General features: G+C 31.1%; 1 protein-coding gene across 2 annotated transcripts in view; it reads right to left on the reverse strand.

Moving 5' to 3' along the window:
- Positions 1-3952: 3952 nt before the first annotated feature.
- The window catches only part of LOC118204603 (ubiquitin-conjugating enzyme E2 R2-like), a 35754-nt gene continuing 12057 nt past the window's right edge, over positions 3953-27649 (reverse strand). For both annotated transcript variants that reach the window (XM_085815665.1, XM_085815666.1), the window contains exons 3-5: positions 17589-17686; positions 8974-9108; positions 3953-4516 (exon numbers count right to left, since the gene is read on the reverse strand). In XM_085815665.1, the coding sequence (XP_085671791.1) occupies positions 4288-4516; positions 8974-9108; positions 17589-17686 (462 nt within the window). In that variant the 3' untranslated portion in view covers positions 3953-4287. The remainder of the gene's footprint in view (positions 4517-8973; positions 9109-17588; positions 17687-27649) is intronic.

The following is a 27649-nucleotide window of genomic DNA, read 5'->3' on the forward strand; positions in this document are numbered from 1 at the left end:
AGAATGTAAATGATTGGTAAGATATCTAAAATGAACGTTATCATCAAATTGTTTTGCTACATTAGAAATGTAAAACTCACTGCTAGCAAGTTAGTTTCATTTCTTCTGAAAATTTGTTAAAGCATTTTGTGAACTTCTGCATCACTTTCACCAAGTTTGTATCAAAATTTTATACACACAATTTGTTCTTCTTCCATATCATACATATTATTCATGTATGATAAAATTACAAAATGCACCAACTGTGGTGTTAAAAAAATTCACAAAATAAAAAGAACCCCTGATGGATTTGACATAGTCATTTAAATTTATAAAGGCTATTATGTGTCATGTTCTAGCTGAGTATGATAACAATGCAAGTGATTGGCAAGATTCTCACATCTTAGCAAACTTTGGAGTAGTCTCTTGTAGATAGATACCTTACTACTGTATTAGCAAATACATTGAAAAGCCAAGGGCATGAAACAGATACCTAACAACATCTTGATCCACCTTAAAAGACTTTTGCAGTTAGCCAAAAGTTATGGCACATAAGTAATAATTTTCTGGTTTTAATTCACATGTCATATGCTGAAGGGAAAGGGTGGCTCTGCAGAAGACTTTCCATTGGAAAACTAGCCCATATTCATATTATACATGGGGACAACAAAACAAAACAAAACAAAAAAAAAAAAAAAAAAAAAAAAAAGTCAGCCTGCTCAGCAGGATTTTAACCTGGGTAAAACTACCACTGCTCAATGATCTTAAACCACTACAATAATGGTGGGCTCAACACAAGAGATGCATTTTCAGTGACTGGCTTGTACAAAAATACAAATTTTGGAGTTAAAATGAATTTTTATGAATAATCTTTAAATATTTACTTGGTCTTTTATTCACACAGATCTAGTTTATATCAGCAAATGTTGTCTACTTGTAAATAATGTTTTAATAATATTTATATTTTTTAAATGTTATGTATTTCTTAAATATATCACAGCTATGAATTTCTACTACTCTTGTGCAGTCACTGTTTGTAAACATAAAATACTATTGAAAGAGAGATATAAATTTGAATAGCACTTTCAATGCTATAGTATCTGTAAACTCTTTTTGTAAAAATCAATAGCTATTTATTTTTACAAGCTAATAAGCAACATAAAAATGTACTGCTTTTAAATTTATAAAATTACAATCAGTGATAGTTCTTAAAATTAAATGAATAAAATCTCGACTTAAAAGCGATGACTTTAGTCACCTTATTAAAATCACTAATACTGATGATAGTAATACAAAGAGGTGTTTTTAATTAAATATTTTTTATTGTTAAATTGTCTCAAAGTTTGTAACACACATGTATATACACTCTTTTGCAAAAAATTTGAAGCAACAAGAAGGGCTTTTGTGATCATGATGAAATTTGGTATGCAAAAACATCTTGATTGAAGATGCAAATGATCAAAGTTTCAAGGCAAATAAACAAGAATTGTGATCATGGCGCGTAATTCACAAAGTATAAAACCAGTAACAGAGGCGGAAAATTAATCTTTTTTTGTTGCTGCCATTCTAATTACATAAAGAAGCAACTAAAGATGCCATTACGACGATATCGAAGACCTTACAGACAACTAAACGACTTTGAACGTGGTCGCATTGTAGAGTTGCGTGAAGCTAGGTGGTCATACCAAGCAATAGGCCACCATCTGCAGCATACAGACACTGTTGGCAAAGGTTGCTACAAGGGAACTGCCTATGAAATGAAGGCTCTGGAAGGCCAAGGAGCACAAATCTGAGGCAAGATAGGATGATTGTTCCCCAGGTCCGAACCACCCCAATGATATCATTGTCGACTATTCAACGCACTACAGCCACATCTATACCTCCCATGGTACCGTCTACCATCTCACTGTGCTTGTCTCAGACAGGATTATGCTGACAGAGGCCTTTTAAGATGTTTGCCTTTGACCCTACAACATCGGAATCGTCTGGAGTGGCGTTGCAGCCGATCATCATGGCTGCCATCAGACTAGCATCGTAGTGTTCAGCGATGAATTCCGCTTCACTCTTGAAGATGACCACCGTGTCCGTGTCTGGAGAGGAAGGGGCCAGCGGTCTCAATCAGCCTTTGTGTTACAAAGACATACAGCCATAACCCCTTGTGTGATGGTGTGGGACACTATTTCTTATGACAGCAGGTCATCTTTAGTCATCCTCTGTACATCTTTAACAGCTCAATGATATGTTGATACTATCCTGTAGCCGGTTGCATTACCCTTCACGGCACGTAATCCTGGGCCATTTTCCAACAAGATAATGCCAAGCAACATACCGCTCGCATATCTTCGGACTGTCCTTGGCCAGCAAGATCACCAGATCTTTCACCAATCGAGCATGTCAAGGGCATAGTAGGCTGCCATATTCAAGCACCACAAAATATCGCAGATCTAGAGCAACAACTGATGAATGCCTGGCAGAATGTGTCGCAGGATGACAGGAACCTCTACCACTCCTAGCCTCGGCGAATCGAAGCATGCATTGCCGCCTGGGGCGGTTCAACCAACTACTAAGTTGAACACTCAATGGTTGATTGTGAGCCTTGAACAAGCACTATGATCTTGATTTTTTAATCATTTTATTATTTGTGTATGAGCTATACAAATATTCAATTTCATCAAAAACAACCATTTCCTTCATGGTGCTTTGATTTTTTTTTTGGCAAAAAGTATGTATATATATCGAGTATTTGATTTGTATATATATACTATATACACATAGATCCTTCAGATTTCGTACACACAATTTTTTTGCTCTGAAAAAACTATAACACTCCAGAAATCACTTGATACATTAGTCTTCCCTCTCCAAATCTCATCCCAGATATTTCCTTTTCGGGAGGGAGCTACAGATTTTTTACATCAATTAAACATGCAGAAATACCTTTTAACATACAGAAAAACAATGCTGACTTTTAAACTAATAACAAACCATTCAAATTATATTTATGTAGAATTTCAATGAATACTTTCTCTTTTAGAATTATCAGATTAATAATCTGTTTGCTAGGCTTTTATTACATTAATAAAAGTGCCCAGAAATTTATCCATTTACAGTTACAGCATGGTTCCACAGCTTTTAATGATAATTTGATTTAAAACTTAGATGCAAACTAAAGAAATACGCTGCTAAATGTTATCACTGTGAAACACTAAACATACTAATGTATGCAGTTAGACTGGTTTGAACATTCCAAAAACGTATAAATTGTAATCAGAACTCAAAACCAGTCTACTTTTCAAGGAATATTTGAGGTTATTATTTATGATTCAGAAATTTATTTCAGTAATTTTATACTACAGAAGTATACTTTATTCATTTTCGCATAAAAACTTGGTAAATTAAGAGAAAATTTAATTTTACCAAAAAAAATTCTGTGATGGACAACCTTATCTCGTTTATCAACTGCATTATAGCTTGTTATCCTACATGTATATTTCTCAAATTACTGTTTTCAATTCAATTTTATAGAATAAATATCTTAATGTTTTATCTTTTATTAGGTATTTATAATTTTAAATTCCATTATTCTTTTCTGTCTCTCACCTCCAAAAAATTAAAAATTAATTCATGCAGTAAAAGTAGCAAACTGAAGATTTATTTTCATATATTCTACTAAATGCAGAAAAATCAGTTTAGAAAATATTACTTTACATATATTACTTTCATTTTATGATGAAGAAAGGATATTTATTGCATATTTTGAGATACTTTCAATATAAATATCTGAGTTTAACTTTCTTTCATATAATTAAGAAAGGAAAAGAAGACATTGATAAGATGTGTGTATCCATTCACCAATGATAATTTATTAACCTAGGGAAAAAAGACTTTAAATAACACAATTAAAAAGAAATTTTGTGACTTTTTGAACACGCAACATTGGACAAATACATGCCAATAAAACGCTAACAAGCAATGGAAGACAAAAAACAGCTATGTATTTTGATATAAAAACAAGGCAAAACATAAATCAGTTTAATACATACATGTATCTTGAATAATAGATAAAAGAATAATTTACATGTCACTGCAGACCAAGAAACTCTTGTAATGTTCAGAGAAAAATGATTTGAAAGAGTCATGCCGAAGGCTACACAATCATATATTCTTCACTAGGCACATTTCTCTTTTGTATGCCATTATTATCATAGTTCCATTGCTTCATATTGACAGCAGCACTTGCAAGGCTCTAAAATTGCTTCAGAATAAAATTGTTCAATAGTTATATATATGCTACACCTGCACAAAATATCATGATTCACCATTTCCAGAATCTTCATTATCTTCATCATATTCTTCCTCATCATCATCTTCCTCTTCATCATCCATATCATCACCATAGTCATCATCATAAAAGTCAGTCATATCTGCCTCCTGTTCAGAAGGCTTTGCTGTATGTTTAATACAATATTCTTCAAGAGTAGTAGGCACTATAACATTGTCTTTTACTGCTTCTGCATGCGTTGCTGACACTTGTTTCCTATGCAACATTAAAAATTTTCGTTTTATTCTACTATGAAAAGGCATTCAAAAATAGTTTTTAATTAGTAACAAAACTGAATATTGTTTTACAAGCATCAATATAATTAATTACTTCATTTGAAATATTTCAGTAATGTAAAAAAGCATACTTAATAGATATTTACTCACAATTAATTTTCTATTTTGAAATCTGTAAAACACAAGTGAAGTTCAATAATATATCTAGTCTCATGACTTAAAAAAGTCATAAAAATATTTATTAGTTTTAATAAAAACTGTATTTAATAAAAAAAATTAAACACTAAAATATTTGTAAGAATTTATTCTATTGCTGAGAATTATTACAATGCCTGCAGTTATAAGCTCATTGACAAAACACTTCCTTTCCTCTTTTTCTTGATCAGGAAAAAGGTCTGGAAAATTAAAGGCAACTTACACAAAACTGTAACAATAAATATAAATTCACAATTATAAAGGACCGCAGCGCATTTGAAACACAAAATTTCTAGCTCTCAAATGCTCTGAAGTAAAAAGAACATAATCAAATGTATATAAAAAGGATACATAAGAAGAGAAATATTCAATATATAAAATATTTTCTAAATCAAGTTTTATTCCAAATTCAGATTTGTTTTTTGGGGGGGGGGCTACTTATCTACTTCATGATTATTGCAATATGAGAAACTTTCACTCTTTTTATAATCAACAGAAATTATTTTAAAAAAATTCAAAAATAACCATGCTAAGTACTTTTGTGTAAAATGCTTATTAATAATCAATGATCATTTTCTACAAAAGAGATCAATAAAAATTTGTAGTTTGAACAATATTTGGAAAAAGTAAATATATATTAGGATTTTTAAAATCATTACAGGAGAAGCTGCATTCATTGGACCTCTATCAAACAAACAGGCAATCACTTTAAAGAAGTCAGACAGGAAAATGTTCTAACATTAGAAAGTGTTCAACAAAAATTAGTCACTTTGTGAATTCTCTTATCAGTTGATTTTTTGGCCTTTCTTATCACAACTGGGCCATTTAAGGGCCTTCTTATTGTGCCTTACTGTGTACTACAGATGAACATGAAACTAACTGGCAAAGAATTCACATGCATACTTCCATAGAATAAAAGGATGATGTCTCAGAATGCAGAAATTTATAAAACAGTGAATCAAGTTTTAGAGTTCTGAGTGACAAAGAAATAATTTTTAGCATAAATCCAGATAGCAATCAAAACTGCAGTGATGTTAAGGATAATTAATTAAAAAAAAAAAAAAAAAGGAAATGGACAAAGTGAAAACTGGTCAAGACGAAGTCTCGGATTCTATTTGTTCTTATTATGGGAAAACTCATACAGGCCTACCTTAAGGGAGGTTAGCCTTCATGGATGATTTTTAAAGAAAACTGGCTAATATTCACATATATAAGGAAAACTATGAAAACTCCTCTGTAACTAATCTGTTTGCTGGGATTTAAACCTCTGTCGAACTGCCATTCAGTTGCTGAAACCTCAAACAAAGCTCTTTAATATTTAGAGCAATATTCTGATGCTTCTCTTGTGATTCTTTTGATGATTAAAAACTGGCATGATTACGTAGCTGCTGAGTTACAGGACTATCAAAAGAAAAGCAGTACATTAAAAAAAATTAAGTTTTGTAACAATGCACAACTTATAACAATGTTAAAAAAATTTGACAATTTGGGTAAATTTTTATAGAATTTGTTTTCATGTTTTAAAAATATTTTTGATGCAATAAAATTTTGTATGACATGTTTAAATGAAGAAAACAAATTTTATCTATTAATAAAAGAGTTAGTTAAAAAGTTATTAAAAGTAGTACTTGTGTAATTTTTAGAATACCATATAAACAATTTCAGAAAATTTTATTGAAATAAATGTCTCCAATAAATGAAGCAGCTACAGTCCTAGTTACCTCAAATAAAGTTCTACGGTAGTAGATAATTAAAGCAGAAATTAATATTTCCTCCACTATAAAAATAACATGTAAAAAGTGCACTAGAAGTATTTTGGGGGAAGTTAATTAAAAAAACCATTATTAATTTTTGATAAAGCCCAAAAATGCATTCACTAAAAATCACTTAAGTTATCTCAATTAAAAAAGGTACCTTCACACAATGCCTGCAAGCTCTAAATTTTGTCTACCTCCAATACAGGTTATATCTACAATACTTCCAGAAGATGAAAGAGAGAAATTTATTAGAAACAATAAATGTGTACTGAAACACCAAAAATTAGTTCAATCACAAAGTATTATACACTAATTTATACTTTGAGGTATGAGGGGAACAGTTGATTAAATCTTTATTTCACATATTTTTACAAAGCTACATGTATAGCTTATTTTAAATTGCAGAACAAATGCTTTATAATATAAAAACATACCACTTGAAAGAGACACCTATTTTTTTTCAATGAATAAATTTATATTTCTGGACACTTTATACTTTCATCAGGTATTTTTTAATATGGTTAATGCTTTTTGTACAATGATTACCTATTCAATGAACATTTCCTATAAAAGAATTCAATGAATTCTGCAATTCCTCTAACAAACTGCTGCAAAAACTACCATGAAAACTAATCATAGCCAGCCTGTTTGCCTGGATTTGAACCCAAGTCCAACTACCAATGTTCAGTGACTTTATTGCTTGGCTACTGGTGAGCTGTCTTTTATTTAGACTAATACATTATATTCAATAAGTTAGGTGCATATTTCATAATTTACAACAATACATATACCGTATATTTCTGAATATGAGCTGACAGTGCAGTGTTTTTTTCAAAATTTAAAACTTGTATATAAGCAAGAATGGGGAATACAGACACATATATAATGATTTTGAATGTGCAGTTGAATGGTAGAATTCTTAGCAGCTTTCAATGTCCATCATGGCTGTGGTTAAAGCATACAGATAAAGACAACAAAACTGAATTTTGAAAAATCATCAGTCCTTATTTTCACACATATCCAATTACTTGGGCAAACACTTAGTCAATCACAATTAAATACAACAAATTTCTATCTACATTGTTTTTTAACAAGAAATGACGTAGTTAGTTAAGCAAACATAAAGTGACAGTGATATTAACAGAGCGGGAGTGAGGAAAGCGAAGAATGATGCAATTACTCGCCAGGGTATTACCAAAGTAGGTGTGATTCTAGAGATAAGCTATGATTGGTTAATATTAGTTTCAGTTACCCTTTTTTATTAGCGTTATATAGGGTAGAAAGATCTCGAACTTAGGAGAACAGATGAATTTATGGGGAGAGCACCAAATCTAGAAATGTTAAGTTTAAGGTCACCTTTATATATATATATATATATATACAGCAGCTATCGTGTTTTCTTATATTTTATATATATACACACATATAATTTTTTTTTTAATCTAGTGATATTCAAACATGTTGCTATGACGACGAAAATACTGCCAAGCACGTAAAACAGGTGGAATATTTTCCAGTCAAATCGCTGTTAAGTACACCAACAATGATAGTTTTAACTCTGATAACCCTATCTGATGGTGTGTATGTGTATTGAGAATACAGCAAAGCACACTAGGGCTATCTGCCTAAGGGAAGGGATGCCTTCGTGGAGGACTTTCTAAGGGAAACTGGCTCGTATACACGTTATACATGGGGAAAACCATGAAAACGCCCATGCAGCCAGCCCGTTCACGGAATTCGAACCTCGGACCGAACTTTTAGTGCTCAGCGATTTTACCGCCCAACTGCTGGTGAGCTGTAACCCTATCTGAAGCTAGCACATTTATTCCACTGATTGTCTTGAAAACAATCTGTGTTACCTCTGCTAGTCTTTATTTTCTATGTTACTTTATTTTATTTACTTATTTTTTTGTCTGAATCATGAGCAAGAACAGAAATTCTTATAAGGCTAATTTCAAACTACAGGTGATCACCCATTTGCTGAAATTTTAACAACAGTTTGCCTACATGGCATTTCTCCAAAAATAAAAAATATATATATATTAAGAGAGTGGAGAAAGTCGGACATTTTTGTTTTAGCGATGGCACAATAAAACAGCATTATATAAACAAATTCGAAAATCAAACAACCCATTTTCATAACACAAATAACTCATTTTATTTAAAATGGATTTTTTTTTCAAAAATTAAAGCAATAAAAAATGCAATATTTAGTGATTTTTGACTTGTCTCCAGTTAATGAAAAAGTATTTATGTTTTTCTGCAAGATTAGTGGATTCGAATATAAGCCAACCCCCATAATTAAGCTTTACAAAGCATCCTAAAAATTCTCAGCTCATACACAGAAATATATACACACATACATCTCAAACATTAACATTTTCTAACAACATTACTCTTTTTTCACTTTTCAAATAGAAAACATCTAGCAGCTTTTTAAAAAACTATAGTTTAAAATTTATATACCAATATTTAACATAGTCACCTTATGATATTTTCATATTCTTTGTCTTTTCCTTTAGATTCTTTCCAGCGCCTGTACATGACAGAAGCATCAACATTGGCAGGAGAATATGTATTTGGTTCATTTAGTAGCGATATCACACTTAATAAAATAGTTCTAGGGTAAAAAAAATTAATTGTTTTAATTATAACTTGAACGCAACATTTCAATAACATGAAAATTGTACACCAAATTACATTTACAAAAAGACAAAATAAAATGTGAGTAATGCCTAAAAGCTAAGAATAAGAAAATCTCTTAAAAGCATATCTTAAAGAAAGAAATTATTGTTTACTTTTATTTTTATATAAATAAAATGCTTTGTTACCCCTGCAAAAAAAAAAAAAAAAAAAAAAAAAAAAAAAAAAAAAAAAAAAAAGGCAAATATATATATATATATATATCATATAAATGTAAATAAATCATATAAATGCATATGAAATATTTCTTTGCTGCCTTAACTAAGTATTTTTAGTAGTAAAAAATTCCTTTTCCCCCTCTTTCTATATTTTAAAATCAACTAAAAACACGTTGTGACAATGGTTTATGAAACAAGACTCCAAATTTGTCAGAAGGTTCATTAAAGGAAGGTCGAAGACTTTGGTAGATAAAATTAACTTAATTTAAAATTAAAAGGTAAAATACGAAACTAAATACATGGTGATAAGCCAATGCCAAATGTTGACCACGAACAAGCAGGAACAATGAAGTAGAAGTGAAAGAGAATTTCTCCGCGAAAAGTTCAAGTCTTTATATTTGCACTATAGCAAGTGTTTACAGGTACAGTGGAGTAAACATAAATACTGCATGCAAATGTTAAAAATGCAAACTTTCTTGTAGGAATGCAAATACTCCATCACAACGTAAATACATCGTTAAGCATAAATATAAAATATTTCTAATCAGAAGAAAGTTAAATAAGGTTATTGAATACAGCAAAGCTTATAGGGGATACCTTCCTGGAGGAATTCCTACGGGAAACTGGAGGAATTCCTACAGGAATATTCACATAGTTACACATGAGAAAAGTCAGCCATCCCATCTAATTGGGAGTGAATCCCAAATTAAAAGATGAATTTATGCACAGAATCATACTAATGGGTACTTCTTCTTTATAGCAACCTTATTGAGAAAACCAGTACTAGAGCATGCAATTTGTATTAATTCATTATTTTTACTACAGAATTTATTTAATGTATATATACAAAAGAAATTTTAATTCCTGGGTTGCCACAGAACTATTTTAGCTGTTTTTTCCCAATTTTCTAGTGAGGGAGCAAATAATCAGAAAATACTAAAAATTAAATAATAACAGGGTTGCCACTTAAAGAAGAGAATGAAATTCCCTGACTTTTCCAGGTATGTTTTGAGGAAATTCCAGGGTACTTACGTATTAACGCAACCAGGTCAAAATTTGCATAAATCGCCAAATTTGGGGACCCTACGTGTCATACGTAGTTTTATAAAAAGAGCATATGGAGATTCACAAAATTTTCCTGCATTTTCGTGCAAATTTTTGTAATTTATATGAGAAAATAGCAGTGTAGATGGATAAAGTCAAGAGTGGGCACAATGCCATTTTTGTGCAATTCTGGGATGTTTTTTTAAGTAAAAATAAGTCAACGTGTACATGGTTATAGCGAATACGGTTTTCAATCAGTGCTAAAAGCAATAGCCAAAAGATTTCTGCCGAAAAAATAATTCTGCAACTTATTCAAATTCGAAACCGGAAGGGTTTAATTGCTATTTTATATTTTAAAACAAACTAATATAAAAAACTGTATTAAAAATTATCTGTAATTAATAAATGTACATTTTCTTTGTATTCATACTTTTTTACTCAAACTTACAAATCGCGCCAACCTGGTTGCGATAATACGTAAGTACCAATTCCAGTCTATCCGCATAGTGCGCGTTGGCTGCGCTGAGAAGTAAATTAATTATGGTACCACTTGAAAACACAAAAATTTGCCAATTACATATGACTTATTATATATATATAATCATGAAAGCATTACTATTATAGTTATAATAGGAGTTGTTTTTTCCACTGATGATTGAGATTAGAATCTGCCCAATCTGGATTAAAAAATGAGTCATTTTTGCAGACATTTTGCAGCTAAACGAAAGAAAGAAATCTATTTGATGATATTTTTAAATAAATTCAGGTATTTTATATTTATTTAGCAGCATACATAAACAAAAATATGTGCATTAAATTTTGTGATAGTATGTCATCATACTGCTAGATTTAATTTCAGAATTATGCCAGAGAAATTTGACGGAAATTTGAAAGTACTATTAACTAATAATAAATAAATTTAGAGAAAAGACGAACATTAAATGATATAAATCACATTAAAATGAAGTTAATTAGTTAAAAACTGAATTACAATAATCAATGCTATTTTGGCGAATATTAAACATTAGCCTAGATGACTGATTACTATTTTTTTATTTTACTGCAAAATGAAAAATAAGGCATTTATTAAAACGAAAAAAAAAAAGAGTTTAAAAGATTTTGTGGTAAAATTTTAGTCTTCGCTACGGCCTTTGTACAATTTTGAAAACTGCCGCCAACACCAAAACCAGTCAGGTTTAATATCCAACCCCTTCTTAAACAGAGACTACGAGACAGAAAGAGGTAACTGTTGTTACTGCTCATCATAATGTCACCAAATCCCATGTGTACCATACATGGAGGTTAGAATAAAAAAATATGTATTGTTAAGATAAAAAAAACTTCTCTGCAACAGGAATGGCTCCGTCCCAACGTAGAGAGAAACAGCTGCGTATGCGTAAAATATCTTTCACAGAAGCTCGCCAAGTTTACCAAGAGTCAATAAAACGAGTATCATTTAAAATTTCTTTAAACTTTAAAGGATAAGAAAATATTTTTTATGCAAGTAAATTAATTAATAGATTACCGTACTTTTCGGAAGAAAGGCCACATCAGTGTAAATGCCGCACTCGCATACTTGCCAACCTATGACACTCAAAAATCAGATTTTTTTAAGAAATCAGGAGATTTTTCACAATGTTAAAAAGACTTTTTAAATGATAAAAATATAGTTTTTAATAATGAATGAACTTTAAGTAGTAACTAATTCTTAAATGCAAGCAACGCAAAAATACCTTACACATAAAAAAATTTTTACTACACGCATCGTTTACGCAAAAAAAAAAAAAAAAAAGACACTTTAATCAGTTTTCGTACAAATGTTATAAACAGTGGCAGATTTTGCTTTCTTTAAGAAAGAAACTTCATCATTGTGTTCACAGCAATTGCCACGTAGGCCTGCTTTCGCTAATAAAAGTTTTTCTAATGTGCCATCTCTAATATTAGATCTAATTTTAGTCCTCGTTTTCGCAACAACACTGAGGATCCTCTCACACTCTGCATTACTATAGGGAACTGTCAAGATGGCCAACGAAATTCTAGACAGTTCACTATATTTTAAAATTCCATCAGCACCTTTCAGTTTTGCAATTAAACTCCACTGGGTGTCAATCGTAGCTGATTTTATAACTTCATCCAAGTTTTCTAATTGTAAACTGCTGTTATGCAGCTGTTGGAACTGTTTCAATTTTTCCTTCCTTTTAGAACTCCTTTCAAGATAATAATAAATATCAACAATGTGTTCATCCACATTTATTGGTAAAGAAATTGCCCCTTTTTCAGCTGCTAAATTTAAGAGGTGACAGGTGCACCTCATAATCTGAATTTTCCTTTCTTAAGATGCCTGCAACACCAGCCTTCCAAGCCTACCAATACTGGTGCATTATCGGCACCAGGTGCTAAGCAATTATCCAGAGTGCCTGCAGTTTTCTTTTAAAGTTTTAATAATTAGCTGTGCTATATTAAAGCCTGTCAAATGTCCTTCTAAAGTGGGAACATAAAGTCAGCTGCACTCAATTTCTGAAGACTCCGGATCAAAAAAAGAAACAACAATTGGATATAGTTTTGAATCGGTATTATTGCTTCCATCAGTAGAGAGGCAGACCGGAGCTGTTTTAATGCAATCAATAACTGAAGATTTATTTTTCAAACCCATTTCTTTAACAATTGCACCTGTTTTGATTCTTGCACCTTGAGTATTTCTTAGCGATTTCACTATCGGGAAACATTTTTCTAAATAAAGCTGCAGCGTGATCCGATGCATTCAGTGGCAGGTTGTGCTCCAGCAAAAAGGCAGAGAACAGACATTCTGCATTAATAACTTTTTGGTCCTTTGTTTGAAAAATTTAATTTTTCGTTTTTTTTCTAAACAACTTATGTTATCCTTGTGTTTTTGTGCATGCACATGTTTGAGAACATCCGCCCTTCCAACATACGAAATCGAAAAATCGCAACGACAGGCGGTACACATCACAAATTTATTACATTTCCTTGAGGAAATAATGGAAGGAAAGTCAACTGTGTACGATTTTTGAAACGTAGACGAGTATTTCACCTTTCTCGCAGACGTAACAAAAGATGATAATTTCTAAAATAATTTCCCTAAGGCACGTGTACTCACACAACTCAGGACAAAATGAACGAAATAACTAAAAAGAACGTCCAAATAACAACTTGCTTTGTCCTCATTGGCTAATATATGCCAGCTGACACGCAGTGGAGCTCGAAGCCCATTGGAGAACTGGAGAATGACGTTTCTGGATACGTATAATGCTCTCACTCACAAAGCAGAAGCTATCTGATTTGCGAGGTTTTGTTTTAGATATAATGTAGAGAAAATTCAATTGCTTTCAGACGTCCAAAAGCACTTTTTTTATTCATATAACAAAGTATTAAGCCAAGTTGCATAAAAATCGTGAGAAATTTTAAGAATAAGAAAAAGTCGGGAGAAATATATTGTAAATCGGGTTGGCGAGAGAGCGGTCGAAAATAGCCTAAATCGGGAGAGTTGGCAACTCTGCACTCGAGAAAAATGGCAGGGAAAAAATTTAAATTACACAGAAACACCGCAATATATTAAATTGCACATAATATCGTGGTGGGCCATATAGATGCAAAATCTCAACCTAAGTCCTGATATATGACATATCAGTTAAGAAAAATGCATGAAATGAAACCATAACTCAAAAATAAATTAAAAGTATGAAATGTAGAAAATATATTTACGTTCATGTATATACTTATATTTACCCACTAAAGAAGTCCATATTTGTAATACTCAGACTATATTATAAAAAATGTTGCAACAACGAAATATTAAATTTGGATGACAAAAGGAAATTTAAAATTTTACTTACAAAAGGAATTACAGCAAACTATACATCCTATGAAGGCATCAAAATCTGATTGTTCACTATCTGAATTAAAAAGATTTAGTAAATCCTGATCTAAGTCCAAGTCTTCCAGATCGTCACATTCATCCTCTTGGTTTACAGTCTTTTTATCTAAGGATAAAATTTCAGCTTCTTTTAACCCTGCTATTATTGACGATGTTTACGATGTCTTCCTACCCACTTTGCAACTTCTTCATAAGATGTTCTACGCGTTTTACCGCTTTTGGTATACGTATGCAATCCTTCACTCATCCAACACTCCCACCGCTTTCAAACTTCAGCTTTAAAGGATTTATTACCTGAGAAATCTAATGGTTGTAAGATTTTTGTCAAACCACCAGGAATTATTGCTATGGTCGTAGACAATTTTTGACATTTGGTTTTCACTGACTCACGTATATGAGCACGCATGGAATCCATTATCAATAACTCTTTTGGTTGGAAAAAAGGATCCCTTACGACACTGGCAAACTTTTTGTAGCCACTCATGCATGATTGTTTCACACATCCAGCCGTTCTTGTTTGCACAAATAATTACGTCATTAGGAAAATCTCCCTTCGGAATAGTCTTTCGTTTAAAATGATCATCGGCTTTAGCTTGTCACTGTTTGCGGCACAAGCTAACACACATGCAAATGACATTCTTCCATGCCCCGTCGTAAGCACACATACAGTTTTTGCACCAGTTTCAACAACAGTTCTATTTGCAGAAGAGTTGAAAGCTAATGGCATTTCATCCATATTTATTATCTGTGACCAAAGTTTTTTTTGTCAATAATATCTGTCACATATTTTAGAAAAGATGCCTTTTTATTCTGCCAGTCCATTGGTAATTATTGCTCGACTGTTGTTCTAGTACACAGAGAATTTTCTTTCTTTTTTTTTTTTTTTTTTTCCCCATAAATCTGATATACCAGCAAGGCCCTCCTTTGAAATCATTTATGTTCATTTGTTTTGCTATAAATTTTGCTTGTAAGCGAATTTTTACAGTCAAAATTGCCATTCCCTTTCCTCGTTGCTCCTTTATCCAGTTCGCAAGGTCGTCCTCTAGATTCGGCCACCTTACAGTATCACTTCTTTTGGCTCGTTTCTGCTGTGGCATATTTTTAAGAAGTTCTTTTTTAGTTCTCCAATGTCAAATACATCTCTCGTCCACTTCAAACTCTCAAGCTGCTGCTCTATTTCCAACTTGTTCAGCACATGAAATTACATTAAGCTTAAAACCAGCAAGTATAGCTTCTGTGCCGTTCAGGTGCCATTTTAAAAAAAATTCCGCTCCCTTCTTACTTAAAAACTATCCAACAAGTACTTGTACCCAAACTGATGGGATCTGTATCGGGCAGAATGCCAAGAAAAATCGATTCATGCTGAAGGGCAAATATATCAGAGTTCGTTATTGCGAGGCAGGTGGAGTCGCGGCTTTGAAAAAAATTGCAGAAAAGGCAGGGGTCGGAGAGAGGATGGGTCCTGGAACATTCATCGAATGGCAGAGGAGAGAGACTATTCAAACTGATGAGAATGTTGATTTGAAAGGGGGAAGCATGTTATTGTTCTGAGATCCAATTTAGGGTGAATAAGGCATGTAGGTCCGTTCAAGGGAAAGAATGTAAACAAAATAACATTCGCAAAAAGCAACTGAGTGGTCTTTTGTGTGGGAAGAGCACCAGTCTATGTACAATGACAAGGCCATCCAAACTATGTACAATGACCATCATAGGAAATATTTTATTTTTAGTGCACCTAAATGACGCCCCCACTGAAAATTCAACTTTTAAACATGTAAACGCCGCAGCATTTCTTCTGGAAATTACGGTAGCTATTTTGAGGGAAAAAAAGTACAAAAATCCGAGTATAAATTATCGCGAAAATCAAAGAATGCTTCTTCTTAACACATGCTCCACAATTTCCTGTACACATTGCGAAGAGGGAAATTCTCGCCATCAGGTTCCGTCGCCAAATCCCTTGGTGAGTTTTCCCCTCCGCTTTCTAGCAGCACTCTAGCAAACTGATTTACATTACGTCTATGGAACCTTTCTTTCTTTACATAGACATTCTTACATTAGAACAGAGTATATAGGGCCTATTCTAGCTTCCATGGTACCATATATTAGGATTAAACCAATTTTGTTGTATACGAGAATGGGAAGGTATTTTCTTTAGTTCAACATAACCTGCACATGCGAGTTCAACATAACCTGCACTGATTCTCAAGGTTACTGGAAACCAAACTTGCCAGAAACTTGCTTTTGCCTTTCTAAAAGACAATCTGATTGGAGCTGTGAAAATTGGTTCTATGCCAGCTGTCCGAATGATGTTCATCCAATACATAATTCGCCAACAAAGCCATCACTTCCAACATTGGCGCAAAACTCGCTTTTGGGGGGATCGCCGTATGACACTCCCAGACTTTTCCAGATTTTGACTAAAATATTTAAATTCCCTGACTTTTTTGGTCAATTTTCGAATTCTCTGACTTTTTCCGGTTTTACAGGTAGCGTGGCAAACCTGTAATAAGCATCACACAGTTTTTACCTTTTCAAACTGATAACATTTAGTTTATTGTTATCATCCCCTCTACATACACCATCTCATTCTGAAGACCAAACCTATTTTTAAAGTTGTCAGACTATAATTTACACACAGATTATATATAAAATAACAAATAATCATCTGATCAAAACTGAATTATATATTTTTCAGAATAATGGCATATTTTCTAATTTACAATTCCCCTCCCAATCCATATTATGTCTACCATCCTTAATTTGCTGCTGTAACAATATGTTTGTCTAATGGTGTATTAAATCATTTTATTGCAATTTTATGACATCATTATTAAACAATATGTTTGTCTAATGGTGTATTAAATCATTTTATTGCAATTTTATGACATCATTATTAAACAATATGTTTGTCTAATGGTGTATTAAATCATTTTATTGCAATTTTATGACATCATTATTAATTTCTATTTAAAATTAGTTTTTAGTACATAGCATCCTTTGAGTGGCTATGATACAAGGAACATGGCAAGAGATGTCCCTCCGACGCTGTTCCTTCTTTTTAGACCAGTCTCCCCCTTCATTTATTTTTCAGAGTTGTTTTTATAAAATGCCTATTTATAATTTTTAATTTCAGATATGTATCATATGCATTATTTTTAGGAATTTGTACATCCACATAAAAGCAAATAATAAAATACATATTTCGAAAAGACTTTGCATTAAATGCTAATAAGATAATTTGAGAAAATTTTCAAAGGATATTTATGATTCCTTTCTAAAAAGGAATAAAAGAAACCCTACCGAACATTTTGTGTTGGATTCCAGCGTTCACATGGCAGCTCACCACTCTGGGGATCATCGATTGGTGGGTGAAGAATAGATATACATAGGTCTCCATTCTAAATATTTTAAAAATCAAAATGAATAACAAAAATAGCATAATAATTAAACATTTAAAAAAAGGAAAACTATTAGACAGACTAAATCTTTAAAAACAGATAAAACTATCAGCTCAGATATCCTACGATTCCTAATCAATACAACATAGTACGAAAGACAATTTATCAATTGTTATTCCTTTATTCATGGCTGCCAACTCTTCCAGTTTTTCATCACATTTTCCAGCAGACTGCTGCTAAATCTCCTAGTTTTCGATTTTTAGCCTTTCCCAAGTAAAATGTTTCCCAGCAATTAATGAAACAAATTGCATTCTTCCACCCTTAGTGATTTTCAGCATAATTTTTATCATTAAATTTTATTTGATCTGAATTGTCTTGATCTAGCACAGACATTTGTAGAACTTTTTCTGAAGCTCCAACCAATGCTTAATCAGCAAACATTTCTTTTTAATTTTGTCCAACATCAGTATAGATGCATTAGCAAGTTTGTCCACACGATGGTATGCACATTATTTATTATTTTCCTCATATTTAAACAGTATTCTGATAAATAAGGGTTTTTCTTCCCTATTCAGGATTTTCTTGGCTTAAAAATGAAAAATTAAATGAAGTTACTCAAAAAGCATAAAATTTAGAATATCTAATTAGACATTAATCTATTTTACATCAAATTAATATCATAAATAGTTCAACAATGAGACATGTATTATAAATGCATTAACTCAATTCAGAGTTCTTTTGAAAGGGCATCTGCGTGAAAAACCTCCCAGTTTTTCAGATTTCAAGATCAACAATGCTTTATTGCCTTTACGCATGTGCGTGTATGTGTGATGATATAATTTTTTTCGTTGCAGAAATTTGGTATTATATTACATCCTGACTAGGGAAGGTTATATTTTGCAGTTGCTGATGGATTGAAATCAGAAGATAACTGAAAATATTGATTATGTAGTAGAAGATGCAAGGAACTTTTGAAAAATCACAAAATCACTTGATAATCCAAACATATCTTTATTACTTATCAGTTACCCTACTAAATGGCATATCACAATGGAGGCAAACTGCACCCTGTAATTATTATTTTGCTATAATACATTTTAATAATGAATAGAAGCATCCAAGCAAGAGACATCCTTTAGTCAGCAAGTGAAAGCAAAGAAAGTTAGACTGAAGCAATGTTTATATTAAAATTTTTTGTTAACCTGATTGGCTAAACTATATGCAATGCAGAAGGTTAAGATGACATAATGCAGAATTAGTTTTCAGATATGATGCAGTTTTGTAAAAGTTATAACTAATATGTAAAATATGAAACAAAATTATGAAATTTAAATGGAATCAACTGGCAATAGGTCTTCAGGTTCATAAATTTTAATTAAATGCATCCCCACTTTAAAGGATATGCTTTGCTGCATCACTCTGTCGCAAGTTATATCACTCTTTCCCTGCAATTTCTCTGCACTGTGACATCTTTAGCCCAATCGACACTGAGGATATAATACAATCACTTTCCGACTATAAATAGGACCGAAGTTCTCATGCACTGCTTTTTCTCACTTGCTTCTGCTTGAATAAAACACATTTCTCCGTTCACCTTCTTTTTTCATTGCCTAAAATGTAATCAAAAATGTGGGGTGCATTTAGTGACCCTACTGTTTTACCAGTTTTACTGCACAAAAATAAAAATGATATTTTAAACCATCAAACCAGTTGTAATTTTCATACCAGTCATCGTCTAAGCAGTAGTCTTCTCAGAAATGACTAAGTGTATTATTTTCATAATCTGCAGAAACCACATCATATATATATGTATGTGTGTGTAAAATTAAAAATATGGAAATATAAATTAGCAATGCCCCCTTAATGTTTAATTTCTTTATTCTCCCTCTCTATTCTAAAAATAGTAATCTATTTCTGGACTATCATTTCGAGACTAACCCAATGTCTTACATAACGTTAATAATGTAACTGGAACTCAAACAACCAATAATAATTTTATAGCAGTACTAATTACCTAATCTAATGAGATGACAACCAAAACTTAACTCATTCTGAATTAAGATTTAATCCTGAACACAACTTGCTTCCTTTCTGCACTTTTGCCCAGAGAGGCTGGTTTTTGCTGCCTTGTTCTTACCACAAAGCTATTCAAAATGAAAACGTTTTTGAAATAAACATGAATTAGAGTGCCAAGTTTTTTTTCTGGCTGCAACATATTTACCCCCCCCCAAAAAAAAATTGAATATTTAATCTGCCTTGACTGCCCGATTCATTATAGATCAGCATTTCAACATCCTGTACAATCAACTTATCCTACAACATTATAGCCACGTTTGGTTAATTACAGGGAGTCAGACATGATGTGGTAATTGCATGTACATCAATGGAAAAATTTATTATTGAAATTCGAAGCCAACAACATTGCAGCATCTCTAATTTAATTACTGTTCTGCAGTTAATCAGTGCTTCAAACTCGGTAGGAGTATTTAAAGTCAACTACAAAATGATTCAGCATTCCATTCATCAGTTTGTACTTATAAAAAGTGTTTTCAACTACCATACGTGACACATTTCCGTTTTTGCATCGAAAATTAATAAAGATCATTCATCATTTACTCTGGACATGTTGAACTGTGAAAAATGCTTTTCAGCAATTTCCGATTTCTGCATTCTGATATCTAGCCTTACAGATGTTTATCCAAATTATTTTCTTTAGGTTGAAATCACTGCTTTTTTAGTGTAACAAAATTGATGCTTGCGCAGTTGGTCTTAAATTTTGCATGAAGGGTTTTAATTAAAATTTTTGCAATTAGGTTTTATTGTTTTGAGAGACAAAATATAGTGTTTAAAGAATGATAACACAAATATTCTGAAAATTTTATTTGAGCGTTTTTATTTTGCTAATAGAATATGTTTAAATTTTTTTCACTAAAAACAAATAATCTAGTAATTAATTTATTAATGTTATTTTGAAATTTAAATATGTAATACTGTTTCTTCTTATACTGGACTAAAAATATAGCAATGTTTATAAAAATAAAATTTTATAGTTTTAGAAATATAAATTTAAATAACTATTTCTGAATTAAGAATTTTAATATTTTTTCAGGGAAGATTATTACATTCTAATGTGTTCAATTATTATATTTCTGAATTATTAAGAATTTTATAATTATTCGGAGACTAAAGTAAATATAGAATGCAAATTAAATAATTTAGAATATTAGCATAGAGAATGATAAAGAACTGCGTTTTGAGTTATAATATAAGAAAAAAGTGCAACTTTCAACATTATCATAATGAATATTAAAAACACTAATAATTTAAAAATTGAATAAATGAAACTGAATATATGTAATGGAATTAAAAAAATGAAATGCATAAGAGAAAAGCAGTTTCAGGTTATGATGGATGAAAGTTATAAATTATGTAATGAATAATTGAATGTAAAGTAAATTGAGTGAGTACTAGTTCTGAAACAAAGGCCTATTATTATCTCTGTACAATTGCTCCTTTTGCCCTCCTCATAAAAGATAATGTTGAAGACTCTCAATTTTTCACAGAGTGTATTTTTTAAATATATATATAAAAGAATGTATTACTGCAGTTCACAAATGCCAGTCACCTTATGCAAAGAATGAAGGCCTTAGCCATAGTCATCCTGGGCCACTGATGCAGAACAAACACACCAGTTAACATTAGTTCAAGTGGATATGATCTAATGACAAAACTGTTTGTTTTCGCCTTCCAGTTAGGTAAAATAAAGAATCACAAATAAAAGTTAGTTACAGTGAAATCATAATTTCCTTTATTATTCCTTCATTTATGATGTTAAAATTTAATTAATCAATACAAAAACTAGTGCCATAAATTTTTATATGCATCACAGTTAATAAGTAACAGTTATGTAATTTTTTTTTTTTTTGATCCTTATCAAAATTCTCAAAAATAATCTAATTCCCTTTCAATTTATCAACCATTGCCTTAAAAGAGCAGGCGTTAAATACTCACTCTAAATCATTTAACTGATAGGGATATGATAATTTATTCCTAAACCTGAGAAGGCGGTGTAAGTTGGATGACTGTCAGTTGAAAGATTTGTATATAGTGTAATTACTCAATTGTATATATTGTAAAAAGCTAACTGTCTTCAGACATATACTGTTACTAAGAAAATGGGCCTATTTCCTGCCTTTATACTGTCTATTAGCTCTTGGACAGCGAAAATGCCTTTTTCCTTTCTTAAATTCTTAATCATTGCGACACGACAATTAGCCAGAAATTAATTAATTTCCATTCACTAGTATTTTCAAAAAAATCTTAACAGACGGTCTCTCTCAGATAAGAACTCCACAAAATACATCCCTCAAGAATTCCAAGTCCCACCCACTACCATAAATTACTTCACCCAAGTCTTACCGACTGATATTATTCAAAGCCCCTACTGCCGCTAAGAATTTTCGGACACCCTACACTTCCGAGTCAGACACGAAGAGAACACTTTGCCAACTCCCCCACTAGAAAGAATGTAAGTTACTTAATACCTTTCTGGCCTTTATATCTTCATGTACATTCACTGATCTTATTTATATTATTTTCTATATTATTTTTATATTATTTTTATGTTTTCTTTGATTTGTTTTTACAAAGTTTGCATTATTTATTTTTTTTATAATCTTCTATGTTTATTTCAACTTTACTTTGAATTCGTTTTCATAATGACAATTTCCAATGTTTAATTTCTACAAATAATATAGTACTCAAATACATAAAGATGATAGTGTCGGGGACGGTTACTCGAGTTTTACAGGATTTCTCTACAGTAATTCATTTTTACTCCAAATTGAATTGACTAAAATGCTTCATGAGAATATGTTCTTTGAGTAGCAACTATTCGCGGAATTATTTGGCCTGACTAGTATTGCCGGTTTGGGTTTAACTTATAACTCGAGTAAAGACGAAACACTTTCATATTTACGTATTTTTATCAATTATTGTTCATTGAACGGGAGTTGGTTTGTTCCCCTTGAAAAGTCAACTAATTTCCGATCAATGACAATAATTACATGTTTTAATTTTTCCTTTTACAATTGAAATATTATTCTTCGTGATGATTTAACTCCAGTCCCCGTTAAAACATTATTAACATTTTGCTTTCATATTACTTCAAAACATCTTTCAAAATATAACTTACCAGTATGGATGCACACTTTTAAAATAATTCTACTTTAATTAAACTTAGGAGATAATATAATCAATTAATTAATACTGTTTAGGGAATAAATTATTATTAACTAACTTTGCAGCAATTGCGCAAGTAATAATAACTTGTATTCGCACTAAATGGATTTAAGTTCATACAACATTTGATATGCTAAATAGCAGCTATTAGCGCTATTTATCTCTTACCTAATGTACCCACTTTATATATTATCTCCATCCTTTTTAAGTTTTAAAGTTCTTGTACAAAAACTTTACTGTATTGAAGGTTAGCAACCTCCTTACTTTTATATCTTGCTAGTTTAACTCATATTGAAATCACTAAATGTCATTCCACTAGATGACAAACTTGAAAATTTAACGCCATGCCTGCTACAGGTAAACCCAAAAAACAATTTCTATGAAAAACATTTAACTGTATTTACATGATTACATGCGGTACTTGACATATTAAATATATAGGACAGACTAAAAACAATCTTAACTTTCGAATCAATAACCATAGAGCTCAAATCAAAAAATTCAACGCACAAAAAAATAGCATTAAAATAAGTACACCATCACAACTTAATACAGCAGAATTACAACACTTTTAAACACCATGACTTCAACTCTATTCAACTTCAGATACTAGATATAATACCCAATCACAAAACACGAATTTTTCAGGAATCTCTCTATATACTAAAACAACATTCACTTTATCCATATGGACTTAACACTTATATACATAGTCATAGAGATTCTTCTAAGAAGTCTATTTTCAGCCAATTTAAACTCTACAGCATCAAAACGCAGAGAGGAAAAAGAGGAAGCAAAATAAAAAATAATGCGAGATTTTTATCCACTTTGAATGCACTTGCATTGAAAAAACAATTGAAATGTTTTTTTGACTCAGACTGCTTTCCCAAGAAACTTCTCAACTGGTTACACTCCTGTACTAATAAATTCCTTATCAAACTAAAAAAATTCATTCAAGAAAGCTACGACAACATACAAATCATTAAAGACATGATTCTTGATTTTAGTCTTTTCAGACTCTCTAATAGTCTCACTCAACGCAAAATTTATTTTAAAGTCAATTTTCTGCATCCGCAGTTTGACAATATTCATTTCTCAAGAATCATCAGAGATTGTAAAGATTACTTCCCCACAGTTGACACAATACCAATGATTGCATTTAAATATCAAAGGACCTTAAGCAACTTGCTTACTAACCACCATGAAATAGATGAAACTGCAGAATGACATTGTAAGACACCAATTTACAGCAATTACGTAGATTCTCATCACCAGCACATAATTACTGGCAACCTGAATATCATACAAAACCATCAACTAAACACACTAATGAATTATGGTACAAAATTTAGACCAGTCAGAAACATGACTACAAATTACTGTTACAAGACTTTCGAAAACAACATCAACGAATTTATAGTTAAAGCAAGCTATCAACTGAATTTACCCATAGATACCTTCTTAAAATGGAAAGATAAAATTCTTCAACGGATATCCACAGAAATCAGTCACCTCAAATTTAAAAGTACACTGAATTGGTCGCAACTTACATTAGATATTAATAAATTAAAACAGCTTTTTACTCTTACAAAAATAGATAAAGCAACTAATAACTTTAGCATTATATGAAAACAATTCTACACTGAGATTATTCATAAAGAACTTCTCAACGCAACTACTTATCAATTAGCCAACCTTACAGAAACAGCTATAATAAATAGGATTAAAACTTTTCATAAGAAACTCAATATTACTTTCAATGCAAACTACAACAGATTTACTAATCTTTATGCGATTCCCAAATTCCATAAAACACCATTAAAATTTAGATTTATAGCTAATGGAACTAATAATTACAAGAAAAATATAGACTATTATTTTTCAATTCAACTTAATAAAATCTGTAAATTTATTTTCAATGATTGTAACACTAATCATAACTATTGCTGGATCATTCATAATAACACTCCTGTCATTAATACCATTCATACCATTAACATCCAAAACATTAACTGCTATGATTTTGAAAACTTATATACCTCACTTCCTCTAGAAGAAATCTATACCAGTCTACTTGATCTACCAAAACTTTTCCCTAATATACTCAATATCATGACTCTTGACAAATGGAAAACCTACCTAAAATGCACACTTTTTCATAACTACATCAAGTTTCAAAATCAACTTTTTAAACAAGTCAGAGGATTGCCAATGGGCTTACATTCCAGCACCTCGATCTGTAATATCTTTTTATTTGTCAAAGAATTTAACTTCCAAAAAAATCTACAACCACAAGAGTTAAATTACTACAAACACACCTACAGATATATTGATGACCTTATTACAATTAATAATTTTGGTAAAATTGAAAACTCCGACATTTATCCGAATTGTCTTAAACTTAATAAAACTAATAATTCACAAAATTGCATAGACTTTCTAGATCTTCAAATCATTAACTACAAAAAAATTTTACTTTTTGACAAAACAAGAAACTTCAATTTCAATACTAACAAATTAATAAATTGGAACTCCAACATATCCAAAAAAGTAATTAACAATACTATAATTAATCAAATACAACGAATTAAAACTATGTGCACAGATACAATAGATTTACAACACGAAATTTTGATCCTTATCAAAATTCTCAAAAATAATCTAATTCCCTTTCAATTTATCAACCATTGCCTTAAAAGAGCAGGCATTAAATACTCACTCTGAATCATTTAACTGATAGGGATATGATAATTTATTCCTAAACCTGAGAAGGCGGTATAAGTTGGATGGCTGTCAGTTGAAAGATTTGTATATAGTGTAATTACTCAAGTGTATATATGTAAAAAGCTAATTGTCTTCAGACATATACTGTTACTAAAAAAATGGGCCTATTTCCTGCCTGACAACGAAAATGCCTTTTTCCTTTCTTAAATTCTTAATCATTGCGACACGACAATTAGCCAGAAATTAATTAATTTCCATTCACTAGTATTTTCAAAAAAATCTTAACAGACGGTCTCTCTCAGATAAGAACTCCACAAAATACATCCCTCAAGAATTCCAAGTCCCACCCACTACCATAAATTACTTCACCCAAGTCTTACCGACTGATATTATTCAAAGCCCCTACTGCCGCTAAGAATTTTCGGACACCCTACACTTCCGAGTCAGACACGAAGAGAACACTTTGCCAACTCCCCCACTAGAAAGAATGTAAGTTACTTAATACCTTTCTGGCCTTTATATCTTCATGTACATTCACTGATCTTATTTATATTATTTTCTATATTATTTTTATATTATTTTTATGTTTTCTTTGATTTGTTTTTACAAAGTTTGCATTATTTATTTTTTTTATAATCTTCTATGTCTATTTTAACTTTACTTTGAATTCGTTTTCATAATGACAATTTCCAATGTTTAATTTCTACAAATAATATAGTACTCAAATACATAAAGATGATAGTGTCGGGGACGGTTACTGGAGTTTTACAGGATTTCTCTACAGTAATTCATTTTTACTCCAAATTGAATTGACTAAAATGCTTCATGAGAATAAGTTCTTTGAGTAGCAACTATTCGCGGAATTATTTGGCCTGACTAGTATTGCCGGTTTGGCTTTAACTTATAACTCGAGTAAAGACGAAACACTTTCATATTTACGTATTTTTATCAATTATTGTTCACTGAACGGGAGTTGGTTTGTTCCCCTTGAAAAGTCAACTAATTTCCGATCAATGACAATAATTACATGTTTTAATTTTTCCTTTTACAATTGAAATATTATTTTTCGTGATGATTTAACTCCAGTCCCCGTTAAAACATTATTAACATTTTGCTTTCATATTACTTCAAAATATCTTTCAAAATATAACTTACCAGTATGGATGCACACTTTTAAAATAATTCTACTTTAATTAAACTTAGGAGATAATATAATCAATTAATCAATACTGTTTAGGAAATATATATATATATATTCTGTGAGAATAAAAACCTTCCCTGAAGAATTATGACTATGCGGACTCTACAACAGAACAACTTTTAGACTGAAATAGTGAACAATTTAATAGAACTCTAAGAATCAAATTAATTTTTACAAAAATCTTATATTAAAAAAATATACTTTACAATAATTTAATTAATAATGTTGGTCAAATTTTTATTATTTACATTCATCTTCCATTTGCTACTGGTTTAACACCTTTTCTTTAAAAAGGGTTTTCTATCTTTTTCACCTTTTGTTACGTAAGATTAAAAAATTACATAAATATAAATTATAATTTAATTAGCAATAGCCCCTTAATACTTAATTTTAATTTGTTTATTCCCCCTCTATTTTTAAAATAGTAATCTTTTTCTGCACTGCATTATTTCAAGACTAATCCATGTCATATGACTCGGTATTAATCATCTAATCAAATGTATTGAGAAGTGAAACTCAGTGGGGGCGGGGAGGACAGAAAATATTAACAAGTGTAATATTTGAAAATATTTACAATTTATCAAAACTATATACAATCGCAACAGCATTTAACACACTTCAGATAATTCATCTTTTACCATAAATATGTAAAACTGAACTCTTTTACACTCTAATTACCAAGACCAATAAATGAGCTTTTAATATACTTTAACAATGTAAAATTGGTATTAAATTTCTTAGAATTAATTGCTACAATACAGAAATTTAAATTATATAAATTATCAAATTTGAGGTAA

The sequence above is a fragment of the Stegodyphus dumicola genome, chromosome 4, assembly GCF_044657685.1.
Source record: "Stegodyphus dumicola isolate Sdum_Otavi_A_Nest chromosome 4, ASM4465768v1".
NCBI classification, from domain to species: domain Eukaryota; kingdom Metazoa; phylum Arthropoda; class Arachnida; order Araneae; family Eresidae; genus Stegodyphus; species Stegodyphus dumicola.